Raw genomic sequence first — 22,860 nt, 5'->3', positions numbered from 1 at the left:
GAATCTGTCTCCTGGGAACCCTACTATCCAAAACAGTTGGTGCCAGGAGTGCTCTCAGAAAGTTGCCTTTAAAGTGAGGTTTTGAAGCTGGATTATTGGCTGGCTGGCTGGCAGGCAATGAGAATCCCATTCTGGTGCTAGATGGAGCGCTGATACTGATAATGCGTGACATGTACTGTAGCTATGCAACTGTTAAAACTTTCACTGGTGGTGAATTGGAATGTTGTTCCTGTGGAAGGGAATGCGCTCACTGGTGGGTACACTATTTTAGGCTTTTGAGAAGTTCAGAGAATCATCAGGTAGCTTTGGTAAATAACACTGATAGATTGGAAAAAGATGATGCAAGGTGGAAGGTAATTGAGAGAAGAATGTAAAAGGAAATTTCTTTAGCAGCATGTAAAGGAACATGTATACAGTGAAAGGAAAAATTCCAAGGATTAGACCCAAGACTTAATTTTAAGGATAGCAGAGTGCCAGGGTGGGCAGAATTCTCAGCTGTGCTGGGGTCAGTGTTCTGGTTGGGAAGGAATCTTGACCCTTAGGATGGGGCATCTAAGGGCACTTGAAAACCTTGAAACCCCAAATTCCTCTAACCCTCTGGGCCTGCAGAAGTGGCCTTCTTCTACTAGCTAGAGGGTAGTTGCTTGAAGACTGTGCTGTCCCTCTTACCCCCAGCTCCTCCTCTTTCTGCTGCTGACTATCACCAAACCAACAACTAGGGTTAAGTCACAAGAACACCTAGTGCTGGATCTGCTAAGGGAGGAAGGGACTGTACACACACAAACACACGTACGTTCCCAAACTGCACCGAGGCACCCCAAAACACCACCGTGGACACACAAGAATACTGTGGGATATTTCAGAATTTTAAAGGAAGCACAGCAATGTCTGTCACAAACTACTAGCTTGAGGTAGTTCACAGTTTTGACGTTAGGTCATGCTACATTAATGACGTCATATTTTTGCAGGGTTGGATTTTTAGTAGTTGCAGTACAGATCAACCACTGAGCAAAAATCAGTGTGAAACAGGAAAGGAGGGTGGCGTGTTCAGCCTCATTCCAAGTTTAAGAAGTTGTTCTGCATCTAAAAGGCACACGTGAACTATTATCAAGTAATTGTAGTTTTTTTTTTTTGAGACAAAGTCTCATTCTGTCACCCAGGCTGGAGTGCAGTGGCGCGATCTCTGCTCACCGAAACCTCCCTGGATTCAAGTGATTCACCTGCCTCAGCCTCCTGAATAGCTGGGATTACTGGTGTGTGCCACCGTGCCCTGCTAATTTTTGTATTTTTAGTAGCGGCAGGTTTTCACCATATTGGTCATGCTGGTCTTGGACTCCTAAGCTCGTGATCTGCTCACCTCAGCCTCCCAAAGTGCTGGGATTACAGGCGAGGGCCACTGTGCCCGGCCCAGTAATTGTAGTTTTTAAGAATGAAATACAAATATTTTTTCTTCCCATTTATATGTGTTATTTTTTCAAATGTCTACTCATTTGTTATGACATAAATTCCCATTATTTGGATCTAACTACTTAATAAATACTACTATTTGATATTTCTTTTGGCCTATGAGTTCATGGAAAAATTACTGATGGTGGCTATGCATGGGGCCCAATAAAAGGCTTTTCATTCACCAATGCTGATCTAGCAACTGCTGCTGCTGAATATCCAGCCTGACAGCAGCAGAGACCAACCATCCTTTAAGCAGGCCAACCAGTCCTTATACTGTGGAAAGGACTATGATTCATTCTGATTGGATTTGAAACATATTCTGGGTATGAATTTGTCTTTCCAGTAGGGTCTCACCAGCCCTACTGTTTGAGGGCTTGCAGGATGTTCGATCCTCTAGCACAGGGAACGAAGAGATCCACTTTTATTTATTTTATTTTATTTTATTTATTTTTTGAGATGAAGTCTTGCTCTGTTACCCAGACTGAAGTGCAAAGGCATGATCTCAGCTCACTGCAACCTCTGCCTTCCGGGTTCAAGGAATTTTCCTGCCTCAGCCTCCTGAGTAGCTGGGATTACAGGCATGTGCCAACATGCCCGGCTAATTTTTGTGTTTTTAGTAGAAATGAGGTTTTACAGAGTTTGAGGCCAGGCTGGTCTCGAACTCCTGACCTTGTGATCCAGCCACCTCGGCCTCCCAAAGTGCTGGGGTTATTGGCATGAGCCACCACGCCTGGCTGGGACCCACTTTTATAGCATAGGATAATCATTTGTCCCATCTTGCACCACACCATCCAGAAGCTGATGAGTTGAAAATGAGCAGTAAAACAGTCTTTTGATGGCACAACTGATGATGTGATCCTGGAGCTTGGGTGTGATACCCTGCAAGGGTGAGGTGCCCATCTTCCAGTGTCCTTAGTAGGAAGAACACATGAAAGTGGGAGTGGCTCCTCTTAGCCTTACTCTGTGATCCACCCGGGCAGTTTGTGCTTCCCATCTCTGTAGCTCTGATCACTGGGAGTTAAAAGATCCTTGTTCTCAGAAGAGAAACATTTCCAACAGAGTGTCATATAAGAATCCTGTTATACTTTAAGCTACAGCTGCCACTGGGATTTGGGGCTCCTTTTGTAAATAAAGTACCATTTGGGCAGAGTTAATGTCCTGGTTTATGGGGAGGAGCTAGGGCTGTGTTCCACAATGGAGCATGGAGGTTTGGCACACAGGTGATCTGTGGGTGTCTCTTGGTACTCGTTTGTAGTAAATGAACATGAGAAAGGCCTGGTGCCTGAAGTCAGCCACCAGAAATACTAGCCAAAGATTAAAGGAATCTAGAATGGCTAGTAGAGAAGAGTTGTTGGTATCAATTTTACCATATGTTGTGGCTGGGGCTATGGTTTGACCCACTTTCCTTCCTCTGGAAAGTTTCTCCAGGAAATGACACTCACCATAATTCTGGAGGAACTTTTTCCATGCCTTATTTGAAGCAAGTGAATCCCAATTGTATAATAGGCGGATACAGTGAATGCTGTAGTGTGGAACCCAGAGCCCCTGCCCGGCACTGATGTGCTCAGTTCCCCACAAATGCTGGGAACATCGGTTGGCTACAGACTCTTGCCTAGTTCCTCTATGAGCATTGCCTTTGGCTGAAGAGAGCCACCTTTCCCTAGGTGATGGATCATTCTTGGGGGCAGACTGCATGAACTGCTTGATCTGGGCATTTTATGGTTTTTAGTGCTACTGTAACTAGTTTAGTTTTTCCTAGTTTCAGTTGTTTGATATTAATATATAACAGTACAGTTGCTTTTGTATATTAATCTTATATCTCTGATCTTGTTAAGCTCATTTATTAATTTTAATAGTTTTGTAAATTCCTTGGGATGGTCTGTGTAAATATTGTCTTTCTTTCTGATCTCTAGGTTCCCTATCCCTTAGCCCTTACTTTATTCCAATTAGAGAAGCCTCATTCTTCCTTGTTTCTAATCTGGGAGAAAAACAACTACAAATTAATCTTACAGTTTTTTTAAATCATTAAGTATGAAATTAGCTGTAGATGTTTCAATGGCAATTTGAAGACATTCCCTACTATTCCAACCTTGCTGATAGTTTTTATATTTTATGTTTTATTTTTTATTTTATTTTATTGAGACAGAGTTTTGCTCTGTCACCCAGGCTGGAGTGCAGTGGTGTGATCTTGACTCACTTCAGCCTCTACCTTCCAGGTTTCAACGATTCTCCTGCCTCAGGTTCCTGAGTAGCTGGGATTACAGGCACACACCAACCATGCCCAGCTAAGTTTTGTATTTTTAGTAGAGTCGAGGTTTCACCATGTTGGCCAGTCTGGTCTTAAACTCCTGATCTCAGGTGATCTACCTCCCTTGGACTCCCAAAATGCTGGGATTACAGACGTGAGCCATCACACTTGGCCTGCTGATAGTTTTTAATCATAAATGTGTATTGAGTTTTGTCTAATGCTTTTTCTCTACCTGTTAAAATGATCATATACTAAGAGAACAAAAGGAAAATTGAATTATATTAATTTTTGAATGTTAAATCAGCTTTGCATTCCTGGGATAAAACCATTGTATATGGAATGTATTGCTGAATTTGACTTGCTGATATTTTGCTAAGAATTTTCAGGTTTATTTCATGAGGGAAATTGATCTGTAATCTTTTTTATTTCTTTTCTTGATAATTCTGTCAGGTTTTAGTATTAGTTATCCTTGTCTCATAAAGTGAGTTACATAGTAATCCTGCCCTACCCAATCCTACCCAATTTTTAAAATGTTTGCATAAGATTGTTGTTATTTCTTCTTGAATGTTTGATAGAATTCACCAGTTGCACCATCTAGTCCTGGAATTTTATTTTAGGGAAGCTTTTGACAAATTCACTTTCTTTAATAGATAGAGGGTTATTCAGATTTTCTGTTATTACTCATGCCGATTTTGGTAACTTGTATTTTTTTGGAGAAATTCATTCATTTCATTTAAGTTGTTGAAGTTTTTAGCATGCAGTTATCCATAGCATTCTTTTATTATCCTTTAAAGTCTATGGGATCTATGGTAATAACTCCTTCCTTTAAAAAAAATTTTTTTTTAAAGATCTGTTTTCAGTTTATAGCAAAATTGAGAAGAAGGTACAGAAATTTTCCGTATATCCCTTTCCCCGACCCATGCATAGCCTCATCTATATCAACATCCTCCAACAGAGTGGCACTTTTGTGGCCATTGTTGAACCTCCACTGACATACCGCAATCACCCTCAAGTCCAGAGTTTACATTAGGTTATCCATGTTATGAATTCAGAAAAATGTATAATGACATGTATTTGTCATTGTAGTGTCATGCAGAATATTTTCACTACCCTGAATATCATCTGTGCTCCACCTAATCTTGTTTCTCTGCCACTCAACCTCAAGTAATCATTTACTGTCTCCATAGGGTTGCCTTTTCCAGAATGTCATATAGTTGAAATCATACAGTATGTGGCCTTTTCGGATTGGTTTCTTTGACTTAGTAATATGCATTTAGGTTAATTATTTTTTTGTGTGTGTGGCTTGATAGCTCATTTCTTACCACTGAACAATCCATCATCTAGATGTACCACAATTTATTTATCTATTCACCTACCATTTGGCAAATTTGGAGGACAATTTGGTTGCTTCCAAGTTTTGCCAGTTATGAATAAAGCTGCTGTAAATATCTGTGTGCAGGTTTTAGTGTGGACATAAATTTTTTTTTCTGTTTTAGAAATTGACAAATTACATTGTATGTTTTTATAATGCATAGCATGATGTTTTGAAGTACACGTATATTGGGGAATGGTTAAATTTAGTGGACATATTTGCAACACCTTTGGATTAATACCAAGAAGAGTAATTGTGGGATCATGTGCTAAACGTATGTTTAGTTTGTGTAGGAAATCACCAGACTGTCTTACAAAGTGGCTGTATCATTTTTCATTTCCACCAGCAATAAATGAGAGTTCCTGTTGCATTAAATCCTCACCAACATTTGATGTCTGTGTTCTGGATTTTGGCTATTCTGATAGATGTAGTAGAATCTCATTGTTGTTTTAATTTGCGTTTCTCTGATGACATATGATGTGGGACATCTTTTCATATGCTTATTTGCCATCAATATATATCTTGATCAGTAAGCTGTTAAAGTCTTTGACCCATTTTTAATTGGATTGTTTGTTCTCTTATTGTTAGAGTTTTGAGAGTTCTTGGTATTCTGTGAGGATATAACTGAGGAGATGGGAAAAAAAGGGAGAAAGTTCTTGGTATTTTGGATAACAGTCCTTCATCAGATGTGTCTTTTGCAAATATTTTCTTCCAATTCGTGCCTTATGTTTTTATCCTCTTGGCATTGTCTTTTGCAGAGCAGAAGATTTTAATTTTAATGTTCAGCTTATTAATGATTTCTTATAGATCGTACCTTGTTGTTGTATCTAAAAAGTCATTACCATACCCAGAATCATCTAGGTTATCTCCTGTGTTGTTTTCTAAGAGTTTTATAGTTTTGCGTTTTACATATAAAGTCCGTTTTCCATTTTGAGTTAATTTTTGTGAAGGGTGTAAAATTTGTTTCTAGATTCATTTCTTTGCATGCAGTCCAAAGAACCAACTTTTGGCTTTGTTAATTTTCTCTATTATTGATCTGTTTTCTATTTCATTGGCTTTTCAATCATCATGGTAATTTATTTCTTTTTACTTTGTTTAAGTTTACTTTGCTGTTCTAATTTCTTAAGGTGGAATCTTAGGTCGTTGATTTTACATTTCTCTTCCAGTACATATATTCAAAGCTATGAATTTTTTTCTAGGCTGTGCTTTAGTTACATCCCACAAATTTTGATTTCTGTATATTTGTCATTTAGCTCAAATTAGTTTCCAATTTTCTTTGTGATTTTATTTTTGACCTATGGATTGTTTAGAATTATTACAACTTTCAGATATAGTGTTTTCTCACATATTAATATGTTGTTACTACTTTCTAATATGCAGTTTGTATGATTTTGATCTTTACATTTATTGAGATTTGTTTTATTGCCCAGGATATGTTCTGTCTTGGTGATTGTATTATACACACTTGAAAAGAATGTGTTTGGTCATCTTTGGACTTAAAGTTCTATAAATGTCAGTTAAAGTTGAATGATAAGTGTTGTTTGGATGTTTATGTTTTTATATTTAAAGTTTCTCCTTGTAGGTAATTAGTATAGAATCTTGCTCTTTTAAAAAAAGAAATCCACTGTCAATCTTTGCCTTTCAATTGGAGTGTTTAGATTATTAACACTTAATATGATTAATTGTTGACATGTCTACCATATTAATAGTGGTAGATCTGCCACTTTATTGTCTTATGTTCCTCTCTTTTTGTTCCTCTCTTCCTCCTTTTCTGCTTTCTTTTGGATTATTTTTTAGTATTTCATTTTACTTGATCTCTTGGTCTTTTCAGCGATATCTCTTTGTATTTTTTTTAATGCCCTAGGGATTACAGTATGCCTACCTAACCTTTTACAGGCTACTTACGTATTAGCCTACTAATTCACCTAAAACACAGAAACCTTGCAACCATACAGATCCTTTTATTCTCTCCCCGCCCGTGACCCGACCTTTGTCTTAACAGTTGTCATGCATGCTGTACTTTGCAAACCTCACCAAACAATGTTACAGTTTTTGCTGTTGGCAGTCATATGTATTTTATAGAACTTAAAGGAAAAATGTAGTGTTTTGTGCTTTCCTATATATTATTTCTATTGCTCTTTCTTCATTCCTGAAGATGCAGCATTTCCTTTCAGCTTAATGTTTGCCTTAGCTTTTCTTGCAGATCAGTCTGCTGGGGTTACATTCTCTTTGTGTTTCTTTGAGAACGTGTTTATTTTACTTTCTTTCCTAAAGGATATTTTAGGTGGATGTAGAATTCTGAGTAGATTCTTGTTTCCTTGAGCATCTTAATCAGGCTGTTTCACTCTCTTTTCACTTCTCTGATTTCTGGTGAAAAATCTTTGTAATGTAAACCTTATTCCCCTCTATGTAGTGTGTCATTTTTCTCTAGCTGCTTTCAAGAATTTTTTCTTTGTTTTTGGTTTTCAACAGTTTAATTTGATGTGTGTTTAGTCATTTTCTTTGAGTTTAACCTCTTTGGAGAGTACTGACCTTCTCGAATCTGTAAATTTTTGACTTTCACCAAGTTTACGTTGTTTTCTACCATTGTGTCTTTCTTCTTACCTTTCGGGATTCTAGTGGCAATTATGATAAAATGTTTGAAATTGTCCCACAGGCCTCAAACTGTTCAGTTCTCCTCCTGTCAATTTTTTTTTTCTCTTTGTTTTTCAGATAAGCTTATTTTTTATTAATACGTGTTCAGGTTCACAGACTCTTTTCTCTCATCTCCATTTTCTTATTGAGCCCAACCAGTGAACTTTTTTTTTAACATTTAATTTGTTTTTTTTTTTTAAATAACTTCTCTTTCTCTGCTGAGAATCTCTTTCCATTCCATTCAGTTGTCCTTGTCTTTCCTCGATGGAGCTTATTTATAGTGGTTGCTTTCCAGTCATTGTTGGATAATTACAACATGTACATTGTCTTAGGGTTGGCATCTTTTAAGTTGTTCACATTTTTCTTGTGTTTTGCATTGTAAGAATTTTGGATTATATCTTGGATATGGTTAATGTTATATTTTGTAAACTCGGGGGTTTATTATAATTCTCTGGAGAATGTTGTGTTTTTTGTTGTTTAGGGGATCCCTTTCTGTATCTTTCTCTTTTTCAGGACTTCCTGCACATTTCTTTATCATATGAGTTTCTTTTCTCAGTTCCTCTGGCCAGAAAGACAGAGTTTTAACTTAGAGTTTTCACTTCTGGGTTGTGGCCCTGTCATGCAGTGATCGCTTTCTGGCCTTCAGGCAAAGCTGTTAGTGAAAGGAGAAAAACAACCAAACTGGGAAATTTACTCTTCTGTGGATCACTTTTCCAAGTTTTGACTCCTCTCCAGAATTTGCTTTTATTTGTTTTTCAGAGTCCAAAAGTACTTTTTTGTCATTTTAAAAATTTTGCCCAAAGTGATTATAAACAGTGGGGAAGATAGGCTGTTTTTGGGTTTATGCCAACGTACTGGAACCAGAACTCTCTTATCTGGCTTTTTAAAAAGTTTTTCCTTTTTATCTTTGATTTTTAGCAGTTTGACTGTATCGTACCTAAGCGTGTGTGTGTGTGTGTGTGTGTGTGTGTGTGTGTGTGTGTCCTGCTTGGTATTCATTGAGGTTCTTAGATCTGTGTGATGTTAATTTTTATTTAACTTGCAAATTTTGGTCTTTATTTCCTCAAATATTATTTCAGACCCAATTTCTTATTTCCTTCTGGGAATCCAGTTATACACATGTGATATTCTTTGATATCATATGTGTCTGTGATCATATATATGACATGTTTATTTGACCAGATAGTAAATAATTTAGACTTTATGGGCCTTAGAGTCTCTGTTGCAACTATTCATCTCTGTTCTTTAGTTTGAAAGCAACCACAGACAATATATAAATGGATAAGCATGGCTGTGTTCCAATAAACTTTATTTACAAAGATATGTAGGAAGCTATATTTGGCATGTAGACTGTAGTTTGCTGTCTCCTGAGTAGGTGATAATAGTTGCTGGAGCTACATCGTGAATTCAGGGATAAAAGTCAAAGAAGTTCAGAACAGAAATCTTGGAAATAACTAAAATGTAGGGGACTAGGTGGATGAGAATGAGGGGGTAGGAGATGTGACTAGAAAGGTATGTTAGGACTAGGTTATTATTTTCAATGTATTGCTTTATTTGAAAATAGTATGGAACAATCATAGGTTTTTTTCATTTGTTTGTTTGTTTTGAGACAGAGTCTCGGTCTGTCACCAGGCTGGAGTGCAGTGGCACGACCTTGGCTCACTGCAACCTCCGCCTCCCAGATTAAAGTGATTCTCCTGCCTCAGCCTCCCAAGTAGCTGGGACTACAGGCACACTCTCTACCATGCCCATCTAATTTTTGTATTTTTAGTAGTGAAGGGGTTTTACCACATTGGCCAGGATGGTCTGGATCTCTTGACCTCGTGATCTGCCTGCCTTGGCCTCCCAAAGTGCTGGGATTACACACGTGAGCCACTGCACCTTGCCAATCATAGGTTTTCAAGCAATGTAATGGTAGAGTTAAAATTCCAATTTATAAAGATAATCTCTAGTAGCATTATAGAGAGTGAATGAAAAGGAGCAGATCTCCAAAGCAGGGCTACCTTTAAAGAGGCCATTGCAGTGGTTCTGTAAAATAAATGCTGAGAAAAGGCAATGGGAATATACGGAACAGGTGGATTTAATGATATATTTAGCAGGTGACTAGATCTCAAGGACAAATATAATAATGACTTTCTTTTTTTTTCTCTTACCTTGGAAAAATGGGTTTTCATTTTTCTAAAAATTGCACCAAGGTAAAGCAAAGCTCTGGTTGACGCGGGTGTGTTGTTTAGGCGTTAGCAGTACTGCCCTCACTATGCACTCATTGGACGGTAGCGCAGCCCCGAGAAAAGGATGGTTTTCATCTAGACAGAAAGGGAGGAAGAGCTAGTTTCTCAAGAGTCCATTCTTGATTTTCTTCTCTCTGAATTTTCTTCTTTGGTTCTCTCAGGCTTATGATTTCAGATATGCATTTGACTTTCTGGTCTGTGGTTTGTAGGTAAAACCTCTTTCCTTAAGCTCTAGCCTGTATTTTGAAAAGTCTACTACTAGGATTCTCTCAGTCCTGCTCAGATACATTATATTCAGTATATTCAATCCCATGAACTTACTGCCACTCACAAACTGCCTCTTTTCCTGTAGGCCAGTGAAACTGAAGTCTGAGATGGGTTCTTGAGGTTGGCAATAAGAAATTATAATGAACCAACACTCACCCACTCCTTTTTCCAGGAGGCAGGGAGAAGTCACATTTCAGTGGGAAAGTGAGGATGGACATGGGAGTATTTAGAAATTGGTGTTTAAAGGCAAAGTTGGAAAGCATTAGCTTAAGGAAGGAGAAAAATAATTAATTTATCTTTTGGATTAGATACCTGTAGCAGATTTTCTTAGTTTCCTAGTCATATCCCGTTGGCATCCATTTGCGTACTGTCTTCTGCAAACATCTATGACTATCTGCCTGAAAAGAAACATGCTTGATCTGTGTGCAGGGCAACCCACACACACCAGACAGTTAATGCCTTCAGAAAAATTTTCCACCAGTGCTGGATGGGGAGTTGGTAGATAAATACCTTTGTCTCACTTGCCTTTAGGATAGCTGAGCCACGTTTTCTGCTCTCTACCAGAGTTCACTGGATCAAGCTCTAGTTGCCCATCAGGGTAACTGGCTTCATAATATGTCCTTTCTTGACTTCCTTCTCTTCCCTGTTTCACTTTTTGATTTTCCCTACTGATGTTTTTCCTGGGATCACCTCTCAAAATAACTGCTGCACTTGAATTCTTGAATTGAGGTCTACTTCTGGGGAAACCCAAACCAATGTAGACATTTGAAATTTGCATGGGAATAATAATAAAAATGTGTTTAGTACTTACTAAATACCAGACATAATTCTAAGTATGTCATCATCCAATGGGAGAGGTACTGTTTTTACCCTATTGTATAAATGAGAGAACTGAGGCACAGAGAGGTTAAAGTAACTTTGCCAAGATCACAGTGCTAGTAAATGACAGAGCCTGCATTTGGACCCAAGTCATTTGGCTCTAAATTCTGTACTCTTAGTCTAGTTTGATTTTTTTTCAAATATGCTTGGTTGTTTCCCATTTCCTGCAGATATTTTAGAGAGAGTCTTTTCTTTAAATTTGATAAACATATTCTTGTTACAGTCTTTCCAAGGATCCCACCATCTGAAGTCTCTTTGGGTGTCTTTCTGTTGCGTAGTTCTTCTGTTCTCACTCAGGGTGCTTTGTATCTCTGTGTGCCTAGTTATTTGCTCACTCTCCTTTCCCTTGTGGTTCTCTGAGGCCTGGGATGAGTAGATTGTCATTCTTCCCTCACTCATGTTCCCCTCCATGTTCCCCTACCCTCTTTTTTTTTTTTCCTTAACCTGCTCTGCCAATTGCCAAAGTAGCTTTATTTATAGCCACCCCCTATGTGAAGACTTCCAAATAAGATCAAGAGACTGAAGCTACATATAAGAAATTTATTTGCATTTCTCCCCTAAATCAAGTTGAATTGTTAAAATCTCTTTCTTATTACTAATTAGCAGTCTAGGTTAAGTAAATAAAAGTTTTCTCCTTAGTAATCAGAAAACTAGTCCTCCCTAATTCATTCATTGATGCTTGAACATGATGGGAGTATCATTACATTAATTACACAGGAGAGTAAGTCGGGCTTCTATAGAAAACTTGAGTTTACATAAGGTGCTTCATAGATTGATTTTTAAAAATTGGTCTTGTATCCAGTGACCTTGATAATTCACTTGTTATTCTTTATTTGTGGATTATTTTGTATTTTCTATAAATGTAATTATTTACAAATAAAAAATGCTTTACTTTTAATTTTCAACCATTATGACTTTTATTTCATTTGGTCACTTATTAACCTCATATATAGTGTAAATAGAAATAGTGATAGTATAAATCCTTGCATTTTCCCCCCATACTTAGTGGAAATATTTAATTTTTCAACATTCAAAATATATTTGAATACACTGTTTAAAGTAGGGTTTTTTTTTTTTTGTATATAATCTTCATTAGATTAAATAAAATCTGTTCCTAGTTCACCAAGGAGTTTTATCACTAATGGTTGTTGAGTTTTAAAAATATTTTTTCTATTTCTGTTGAAGTGGATCATATGTTTTGTTCTGTTATTGAATTATGTTAATTGTGTAGTTATCCTTTCTATATATTGTTAGACATAGAAATTATTTTTAGGTAAATGGCTGTCTTTTTTTTTTTTTTAATAAAAGAGGTAATTCACATACCACAAATTCACCCTTTTAAAGTATACAACTTAATAATTTTCAGTTTTATACAACTGGAACATTTTTGTGACTCCATAAATCCCAAAGCTATTAGCAATCACTTTCTTTTCTCCTTTCTGTCAGTTTCTGGCAACTACTACTTCCTGTTTTTATGAATTTGACTAACTAGACATTACATCTAAATGGAATGATACAATTTGTTAACTTCTGTTGCCATTGTTTCTTTCACTTAGCATGTTCGTCCATGTTGTAGCATGAGTCAGTACTTCATTCTTTTTTCATAGGTAAACAATGTTCTCTTATTTGGAAGAAACACATTTTATATATTCATTAGTTGGTGAGCATTTGGGTTGTTTCTACTTTTTGGCTGTGTAGTATTTTGCTTCTGTGTTCATAGGAAATACTGGTCTGAAATTTTTGTATTTTGAAATTTTTTTTTTCAAATTTTGATATCAGAGTTATGCCTGTCTTATAAAATGAATTGGGAAATGTTTCTTCTTTTTGTATTATCTGAAAGAGTTAGTCTGAGATTGATAATGTTGGAAAGAACCTACCAGTGAATTTTTAAAGTATTTGGAAGAATTCATCAGCAACGCCATCTGAACCTAGAGTTTTCTTTGTGGATAGGTTTTGATTAGGGATCCTTTTTTTTTTTTTTTTTTAAATATATAGCAGACTATTCATATATTACATTTCTTCCCTTGTTCAATGTTGACAAGTTATATTTTTTCAAGGAATTTATCCATTTTATTTGTCAAATTTATGGGCATCATTTGTAGTGATGTCTCCTTTCTTATTTCTCATATTGATAATTTGTGCTTTTACTTTTTTCTGACAATTTTTGCTCTAGTTTTATATTTATTTCATTTTATTTAAAAATATTTGTTATATGACTTAAAGAGAGCCAAATCAAGAACGAACTGCCATTCACAATTGCTACAAAGAGAATAAAATACCTAGGAATACAACTAACAAGGAACGTAAAAGACCTCTTCAAGGAGAACTACAAATCACTGCTCAGCGAAATAAGAGAGGACACAAACAGATGGAGAAACATTCCATGTTCATGGTTAGGAAGAATTAATATCGTGAAAATGGCCATACTGCCCGAAGTAATTTACAGATTCAATGCTATCCCCATCAAGCTACCAATGACCTTCCTCACAGAACTGGAAAAAACCACCTTGAACTTCATATGGAACCAAAAGAGAGTCCGCATAGCCAAGTCAATTCTAAGCAAAAAGAACAAAGCGGGAGGCATCACACCTGAAAAGAACGAGCAAAGGGGAAAGGATTCCCTGTTCAATAAGTGGTGTTGGGAAAACTGGCTGGCCATATGCAGAAAGCAGAAACTCGACCCCTTCCTGACACCTTACACTAAAATTGACTCCAGATGGATTAAAGACTTAAACATAAGACGTAACACCATAAAAACACTAGAAGGAAACCTAGGCAAAACCATTCAGGACATAGGCGTAGGCAAGGACTTTATGACCAAAACACCAAAAGCATTGGCAACAAAAGCCAAAATAGACAAATGTGACCTAATCAAACTCCACAGCTTCTGCACGGCAAAAGAAACAGTCAATAGAGTGAATCGGCCACCAACAGAATGGGAAGAAATTTTTGCAGCCTACCCGTCTGACAAAGGGCTGATATCCAGAATTTACAACGAGCTAAAAAAGATTTACAAGAACAAAACAAACAAGCCCATTCAAAAATGGGCGAAGGATATGAACAGATACTTTACAAAAGAAGACATACATGAGGCCAACAAACATATGAAAAAATGCTCATCATCACTGGTCATTAGAGAAATGCAAATCAAAACTACATTGAGATACCATCTCACGCCAGTTAGAATGGCGATCATTAAAAAATCTGGAGAAAACAGATGCTGGAGAGGATGTGGAGAAATAGGAACACTTTTACACTGTTGGTGGGAGTGTAAATTAGTTCAACCACTGTGGAAAACAGTGTGGCGATTCCTCAAGGACCTAGAAATAGAAATTCCATTTGACCCAGCAATCCCATTACTGGGCATATATCCAAAGGATTATAAATCATTCTACTATAAGGACGCATGCACACGAATGTTCATTGCAGCACAGTTTACAATAGCAAAGACCTGGAACCAGCCCAAATGCCCATTGATGATAGACTGGACAGGAAAAATGTGGCACATATACACCATGGAATATTATGCAGCCATTAAAAACGAGGAGTTCACATCCTTCGTAGGGACATGGATGAACCTGGAAACCATCATTCTCAGCAAACTGACACAAGAACACAAAATCAAACACCACATATTCTCACTCATAGGCGGGTGTTGAACAAGGAGAACACATGGACACAGGGAGGGGAGCAGTATACACGGGGGTCTGTTGGGGGGGAGGGGGGATAGCGGGGGGGTGGGGAGTTGGGGAGGGATAGCATGGGGAGAAATGCCAGATATAGGTGAAGGGGAGGGAGGCAGCAAATCATACTGCCACGTATGCACCTATGCAACAACCTTGCATGTTTTTCACATGTACCCCAAAACCTAAAATGCAATTAAAAAAAAATTTGTTATATGTTTAATTCACAAATAATTGTACATATTCATGGTGTATAATATGATATTTTGATACATGTTTACAAAGTGTAATGATCAAATCAGGACTGTTAGCATATTTATCACCTCAAACATTTATCATTGTATCATTTCTTTGTGTTTAGAACATTCAAAATCCTGTCTTCCAGCTGTTTGAGGTTGTATAATATATTGTTGTTTATGATAGTCACCCTGTGGTGCTATATAACACAAGAACTTACTCCTACTTTCTAGCTCTGATTTTGCATCCATTAACCAACTTCTGGCTGCTTTCCAACTCTTCTATACTTTTATGAGATCAACTTTTTTAGCTTCCGCATATGAGTAAAAACATGCCATATTCATATTTCTTTGCCTGGCTTATTTAACTTAAGATAATGTCCTCTAAGCTCATCCATGTTGCTGCAAATGACAGAATTTTACTCTCTTTTTAATCACTAAATAGTATTTCATTGTGTATATATATCACATTTTCTTTATCCATTCATCTGCTCATGGAAACTTAAGTTGATCTCATATCTTGGCTATTGTCAGTAGTGTAGCAGTGAACATGAGAGTGCAGATATCTTTTCACCATATGGATTTTTTTCCTTTGGCTATATACCCAGTAGTGAAATTGCTGGATCATATGGTAGTTCTGTTTTTAGTTTTTTCAGGAACCTCCCTTCTATTTTCCATAATGGTTGTACTAATTTATATTTCCATCAACAGTGTATGAGTTCCACTTTCTCCACATCTTCAATAGCATTTATTTTTTGTCTTTTTGTTACGTATACTAATCTTTTCAGAGAACCAAGGTTTGGCCCCTTGATAATCTGTATTGAATGTCTGCTTTCCATTTCATTGGTATCTACTCTTATTTTTATTACCCTTCTACATATTTTGCATTTAATTTACAGTTTTCTTTCAAGTGTCTTGAGTTGTAAGTCTAGATAATTTGCTTTCAGAGTTTCATTTTTACAATATATGCATTTATGTTTATGGAAAAAGCTATGCATTTTGTTGAAGTACTGCTTTAGTGGCGTTCTACTAGTTTTGTTATGTCATATTGCATTTTCATTTTATGGAAAATATTTTTTAATTTTCATTTTGACTAGTTCTTTGACCCATAAGTTATTTAGAAGTGTCGTTTTTTTGATTGCCAAACATTTGGGAATTTTTTAGTTTTTTTTTTTTCCCTGGTTTAATTTTTCCATGACCAAAGAATTACCTTATGACTCAGTCCTTGGAAATTTGTTGAGACTTGGTCTGTGGTCCGGCATATTATCTATTCTGGTAAATGTTCTATGTGCATTTGAAAAAAATATGCATTCTACTGTTGTTGGATATGGTTTTGTATGTATGTCAATTAGGTCAGGTTGATTAATCATGTTTTTAAATTTTTCTGTGTCACTGCTGTTCTTGGTCTTTACTTGTTCTATCAGTTACAGAGAGGTTAAAATCTACTCTTTCAATTGTGGATTTGTATTTTCTCATTTTACTTCAGTCAATTTTGCTTTATATATTTTGAAGCTGTGTTACTAGTTACATTCCAATTCAGGATTGTTATGATTTCCTAATGATTTGACCCTTTTATGATTTAGAAATGCTCTTCTCATTCTTGTAAACTGTTACCTTAAAAATTACTTTGTCAAATATTAAAATAGCCACAGCAACTTTTTTTTTGGAGACTGGAGAGTGTGTTTGAGATATATCTTTTCCTATCCTTTTAGCATGTATCCTTTTGTTTAAAATTATGACGTTACAGTTATTAAAGGAAGACTTTCCTTCAGTATTTCTTGTAATATTGGTATCTTGACAGTGAATTATGTTAGCTTTCATGGATCTAAAAACATCTTTATTTTTGTATTCATTCTTAAAAGATACTTTTAGAATCCTTTATTTGAATTATGTCAGCTTTCATGGATCAAAAAACATCTTTATTTTTGTCTTCATTCTTAAAGGATGCTTTTCATGGTTATATGATTCCAGGTTGCTTTCTTCAACTTCTGACCCCCACCCCTCCACATCACTGCCTCCCCTCCGCACCCCCGAGCACTTTTCAACACAAAGAATGGAAACTATCAATTTTATCGTTCCTTTAAGTGTATCTCTTCTCTGGCTGCTTTAAAGATTTTCTCTTTTATGCTTTGCTTTTAGCAGTGTGACCATGCTGTGCCTAGGTATGCTTTTCTTTGCATTTTCCTGCTTAAAATTCCCTGAGTTTCTTGAATCTCTCAGTTGATTTCTTTCTTCACTTTTGGGAAATTGTCAGTAATTATCTCATGATATATTGCTTTTGTTCCATTCTTTTTTCTTTCTTTCTGGGATTCCAATTATATGAATATGACACCATTTGACTGTGTCCCACATGTCTCATTCTCTGTTTTGTTTCTCTGTGATTGAATTCTGTCATTTTTATTTTTATTTTTATTTTTATTTTTTGGCCTATCTGCAAGTCTGTGAAACCTGTTTTCCTGTGTCTTACTCAGCTCTTAAAATTATATGACAAATTCTTGGCTGGGCATGGTGGCTCACGCCTGTAATCCCAGCACTTTGGGAGGTTGAGGCTGGCAGATCACGAGATCAAGAGATTGAGATCATCCTGGCCAACATGGTAAAACTCCATCTCTATTAAAAATACAAAAATTAGCTGAGCATGGTGATGTGCGCCTGTAGTCCCAGCTACTCGGAAGGCTGAGGCAGAAGAATCGCTTGAACCCAGGAGGTGGAGGTTGCAGTAAGCCAAGATTGTGCCACTGCGCTCCAGTCTGGGCAACAGAGCGAGACTCTTATCTCAAAAAAAAAAAATCATATGGCAAGTTCTTAATTTCAGATGTTTATTTTTTAGTTTCAGAATATCCACTTGGTTCTTTTTTTATAGATTATGTTGAAAATTGCCAATTGCATTATTTTATACATTTTGTTAATCTCTGCATCTTAGATATTTGCCTCCTAACTTTAATATCTGATTTTTCTGTGAGTCTGACTGATTTTCTCTTGATTATGTGTCTGCCACATATTTTACTTCTTTTGATATCTCTTAATATATTTACTTAGTGTCCCTAAACTAGACTAACATTGTGTATGAATGAACATGATTTTCTTTCAGTTGATGTGTTTTCTCCCAGAGAGGTTTGCTCTTTGCTGTGTCAGACAGAGTGAGGAGTTGATTATCTCCATGCAGTGAGGGATTACATAGACCACCCCCCCACCACTAGGATTCTCTCTTCTTACCTATAGGAAGTTTTCTCTTCCCTTTTGACCCAGCCTCTCTCTTTTTTTTTTTTGAGACAGAGTCTTGCTCTGTAGCCCAGGTTGAAGTGCAGTGGCACTATCTCAGCTCACCGCCACCTCTGCCTTCCAGGATCAAGTGATTCTCCTGCCTCAGCTTCCCGAGTTGCTGGGATTACAGGTGTGCGCCACCACACCCAGCTAATTTTTTGCATTTTTAGTAGAGATGGGGTTTCACCATGTTGGCCAGGCTGTTCTCAAACTCCTGACCTCCAGTAATCCGCCCACCTCAGCTTCCCAAAGTCCTGGGATTACAGGCATGACCCACTGCGCCCAGCCTTTACCCAGCCTCTCTATCATCCTTCAGTGTTCCATCTCGGAGGAGAAATATCACTGGGGAAGCTGTCTGTCTCTAGATTCTAGTATGTCATTTCAGTCCATGCAAACATCTAAAACACTACTTGTCTCATGTTTGCTTTATTAGAGTTGCTCTGCTTAAGCCAAGCTCAGTCCTTACTCATGCCCAAACTCTGCAGTTACCCCCATGGAAGAACAAGCCAGTGGTCTTAGCTGCCTTGGAAGCGCTCTTGCACCTCTGGATTTTTTGTTCTTTTAGTCCTCATTGCTTCCACAGCTTTCTTATGTTGGTTAGTCTAGTCTTTGAAGCAAGTGCATTGGCCTGCCTCCTATCTAATCACTTACTTGAGGGAAGTGGAAGTCAGAAGTTTATCTTTATAAAAAGAAAAAACAGATAATTTTAGGAGTGCTTATTTTTATAAGCATAGTGATGTTTTGAATAATTTTATCTGTGTTGCATACTCATAGCTTTACAGCATTTTTTTTCCTTTCTGATATGAGCCTGTTTATCAAAATATGTCCCAGATCTGGGTGAGCGAACAATGGCCCACAGACCAGTGAGGCCCAATTCTTGTTTTTATGCAGTCTGTGAGCTAAAAATGGTTACATTTTTAAAAGGTTGAAAAGAAAAAGGAAGCGAATGTTTTGAGACATGTGAGAATTATGTGAAATTTGAAAGTTTAATTGTATTATATGCACACTCCTCTCTTTATGTGCTGTGCTGCCAATGGCAGCTTTCATGCTGTAACCATTGAGGAGTTGCAACAAAGATCTTGTGGCTCACGAAGTGTAAAATATTTGCTATATGGCCCTTTGCAAAAAAAAAAAAAATTCCCCTATTCCTGCTTTAGATCACAGACTCAGGAATTTTTTATTTCTTATTACTAAGAAAAATTAAGCAAAAGATTAAAACCATTTTATTCCAGAAGTTCTGTAACTTTGGATTTATTAAAATTGTAGCATTTTAAAGGATTTAGAAGGAACGTCAATCTCCTTCATCTCTTTTATTTTGCAAATGAAGAAGCAGATTTGAATTAAAAGAGATTTTAAAATTATGAGTACATTTTTGGTATAAAGTATACTCAGTAATAAGCGGATAGAGAAACTATTCATCTATATCACTGAACAATTTGCAAAATTCATTTGTTCTTACATTGTAGAAGTATTTGGTTTTTCTTAAACAGCATTGCTCTTAAGAAAATCTTTTTGGAATTTTTTAAGTAAATGTTTTAAAATAAATATTTAAGGCATGTTAATAGCCTTTCCCTTTTATTGTCAGCCATAATTCTTTCAAATCTCACAGATATGAAATTATTTTTGTGAGAAGACTAAAAGTCTTACAGGACCAATTCCAGACATTCTTCATTAAGCTTTGATTGATTTAGGATTTAAAGCCCTAAATCATCAGAAATTCCGAGGTAAATTCTTAATGCGTAAGACTGGTTTTTAGAGTTTCTCTTTTATATTTCCATCCTCAGATATCATGAAAGGTTTACGCTTAGTTCTCAAATATAAAGATATAATGGTGTGTTATATTACTAGCAAATGGTACTTTTTTATTTTCAAATGTCGAATACAGATTTTGTTTATGTAATTTTCAACTTATTATTGGCTCTTTTAGAAAACCTCTGCCTCTACCTCTACAGGCCAAATCAACAACAATGCAAAAACACAGTAAAAGTAATTTATAATTAATTTGGGAATAGCTGGTTCTTTGGATGGTCTATAGTTAAGAATTGATGGGTTCAGATTCATTAGAATTGTTACAACCAATTAAATGTCATCATGCCTAGTAGGAAGTATTTTAGGAATGTACGTAAAATCATTTGAACTTTAAAGAAGTTCCATTAGATAAAACAAACACAAAAATTTAAGTCAGTGATAACCAGTCTTTAGGAAATCTATCTGGATTTGGATATATATATTCTACTTCTCTGAAAATTGATTGTGAATAAATCTTGATGCCTTTTTTTTTTTTTTTTTTTGAGACGGAGTCTCGCACTGTTGCCCGTGCTGGAGAGCAGTGGTGTGATCTCGGCTCACTGCAACCTCGGCCTCCCAGGTTCAAGCAATTCTCCTTGCCTCAGCCTCCCAAGTGGCTGGGATTACAGGCGCCTGCCACACCGCCCGACTAATTTTTTTTTAATTTTTAGTAGGGACGGGGTTTCACTATGTTGGCCAGGCTGGTCTCGAACCTCTGACCTTGTGATCTGCGCGCCTCAGCCTCCCAAAATGCTGGGATTACAGGCATGAGCCATCATGCCTGGCCTAAATCTTGATGCTTTTATAAATTATGTAGAAGGGGCTAACCTCTTGCTAGTTATGTATCCCTGTTGCTCAAATACCTGATTTCACTCAGTTAATCTTTAATATAAAGGAAAGTCATTTTCCTAAACAGTACATGAAGAATACTTATTGTGTTTTATTTATTTATTTGTTCATCTGATATTTATTGACCGTCCATGATGTTTCACCTTGATGAAGGTGCTGAAAGTACACAGTTGAAATAGACATTCTTCATGCCCTCACAATGCTGGTAGTTGAGTAAATTCTATAAGCAGGTATATGTATTTATGTTTAGCATTTGGCACTGTTAGTGTTTCTTTTTCTCTTTTATGGCATACTATCTTGTGGAAATCTTATCCACATACGTAGTTTCCATGACTTCCTTTGCACTAAAATCTGTGCAAAATAATCCCATGCATAACTCCTTAGTGGGCCTTTCTGGCTAGATATCCTTTAATGCACTCACGTATCAAAACCATAGATATAGATACCTTAGTCCTCTGCTTTTTTAAATCTCTGAGTCAGGCATGTAGCTGTAGCTCTGAACTTCCTCATTTCTCCTCTTCCTCTCTCCTCTTATGCTTTCTCTTAAAATACTTACTGAGTACTATATCCTTGGAACTTTTCTAGACAGAGGCTAGAATAGCATACAAGAAAGACAAGGCCTCTGCATTATTGTTGGATCTAATAGCTTGGCAAGAGAGCAATACGTTAAACAGTTCCATACATGATTACAGTTACTGGCTGCACAATGAAACACAAATATAAGATGAACTGAGAGTGTGTATTAGGGAAACTCATCCAGTGTGGGGAGTTACACTTAAGTGGCACTTATGCTGGGACCTCGAAGATAGGTAGTAGTTAGCAGGAGAAGATGTGAGAGAGAATTTCAAGCAGAGGGAAAACCTTTGTGAAAGTTGTGATGAAGTTTAACAGGTTCAGACAACTGAAAGAATACCCTTCTGGCTGGAGTATGAAGAACCAGGTGGAAAAGAATGCAAAATGAGGCAGGAAGAGGACCTTTTAAACTATGTTGGTGCTTTTGGACTTTATCTAAAGAGAATTGAGAAGATACTGAGTTTTAAGTTGGAGAATTATCCACTCAGGCTTGTGTCTTTAAATGCTGAGTTAGTTCCTATGTGAAGAATGGATTGAAGGGTATGGATGTGCAGAAATGAGTTAAGCTTTTGCAGTGGTCCGGGTACGAGGTGGTGGTAACCTGTGTTATTAGCATTGCAGCAGTAAAGAGGGTGCGGACAGATTCAAGAACTGTTTATGAGATCTAATTGACCAGATTTTATGATTATTTTGATTTCAAGAGTGAAACTGCAGAAAATGTCAAGGATAACATTTTCATCTGCTTGTTACTCTTGTCTGTTTGTTGGCATTTTGGTATTTTTGAAGTCAAACATCTTTAAAATCAAATCCATTACTTTTTTTTCAGCAAACTAACTCTTCCTTCTGACTTCTCTATTTTTATGAATGACATTCCCACTATGGAAAAAATATAAAATACTTCATTTGATGCCTTTTTAATGTTTTAAGCTTATATAGGTTTTTGCAGAGTTCAAATTTTTATTAATTATCATTTAACATATATTGCTTAGCTGCCCTGTGTTATCTTCTCAATAGCTACTTTATATGTTAGTATCTTATATGTGTAGGTAAAGTATATTGTTTCATATAAAGAAACTTTGCAAGAAAAAGATACAAATGTCTGTTTTGGAAATACCTATTTTTGATAGCTTTGTATATCTTAACATGAACATTCATATTTTTTTCCATTTTTCTTTTAATTTTTAGGAACAAGAAAATTTTAAATAAGAAGAAGTTGAAAAGAAAACAGAAGAGCAAATCAAAAGTGAAGGCAAGAAGCAAGGTAAAGCTGCTGGTAATTTATAAGGAAAAGGACTTTTTCATATGGTGATTTCAATAAAAATGCCAAGATTTTTTAAAAAAAGTATAATTAACAAAGAATTTTGTTTGTATGTGCTGAAGTAATTGT

The 22,860-nt window shown here is 36.5% G+C and overlaps 1 protein-coding gene and 1 non-coding gene across 5 annotated transcripts in view; one reads left to right on the top strand and one right to left on the bottom strand.

The window, feature by feature from the left end:
* The window catches only part of MYCBP2 (MYC binding protein 2), a 279,351-nt gene that overhangs the window by 7,398 nt on the left and 249,093 nt on the right, over nt 1–22,860 (top strand). For all 4 annotated transcript variants that reach the window (XM_012472003.2, XM_012472002.2, XM_012472001.2 and 1 more), the window contains one exon: nt 22,659–22,734. In XM_012472003.2, coding sequence (XP_012327426.1) covers nt 22,659–22,734 — 76 coding nt within the window. Of the gene's footprint in view, nt 1–22,658; nt 22,735–22,860 lie in introns of those variants that run through there.
* Nucleotides 9,878–10,003, bottom strand: LOC135271641 (U4atac minor spliceosomal RNA). Its single transcript, XR_010339765.1, has one exon. It is a non-coding gene; the product is annotated as a U4atac minor spliceosomal RNA (small nuclear RNA).

The sequence above is a fragment of the Aotus nancymaae genome, unplaced genomic scaffold (assembly GCF_030222135.1).
Source record: "Aotus nancymaae isolate 86718 unplaced genomic scaffold, 86718_ANA_hifiasm-v0.15.2.pri h1tg000088l, whole genome shotgun sequence".
Classification (NCBI taxonomy): Eukaryota; Metazoa; Chordata; class Mammalia; order Primates; family Aotidae; genus Aotus; species Aotus nancymaae.
The sequence above is the reverse complement of the archived record's forward strand: the minus strand, read 5'-3'. Positions and strand labels throughout refer to the sequence as shown.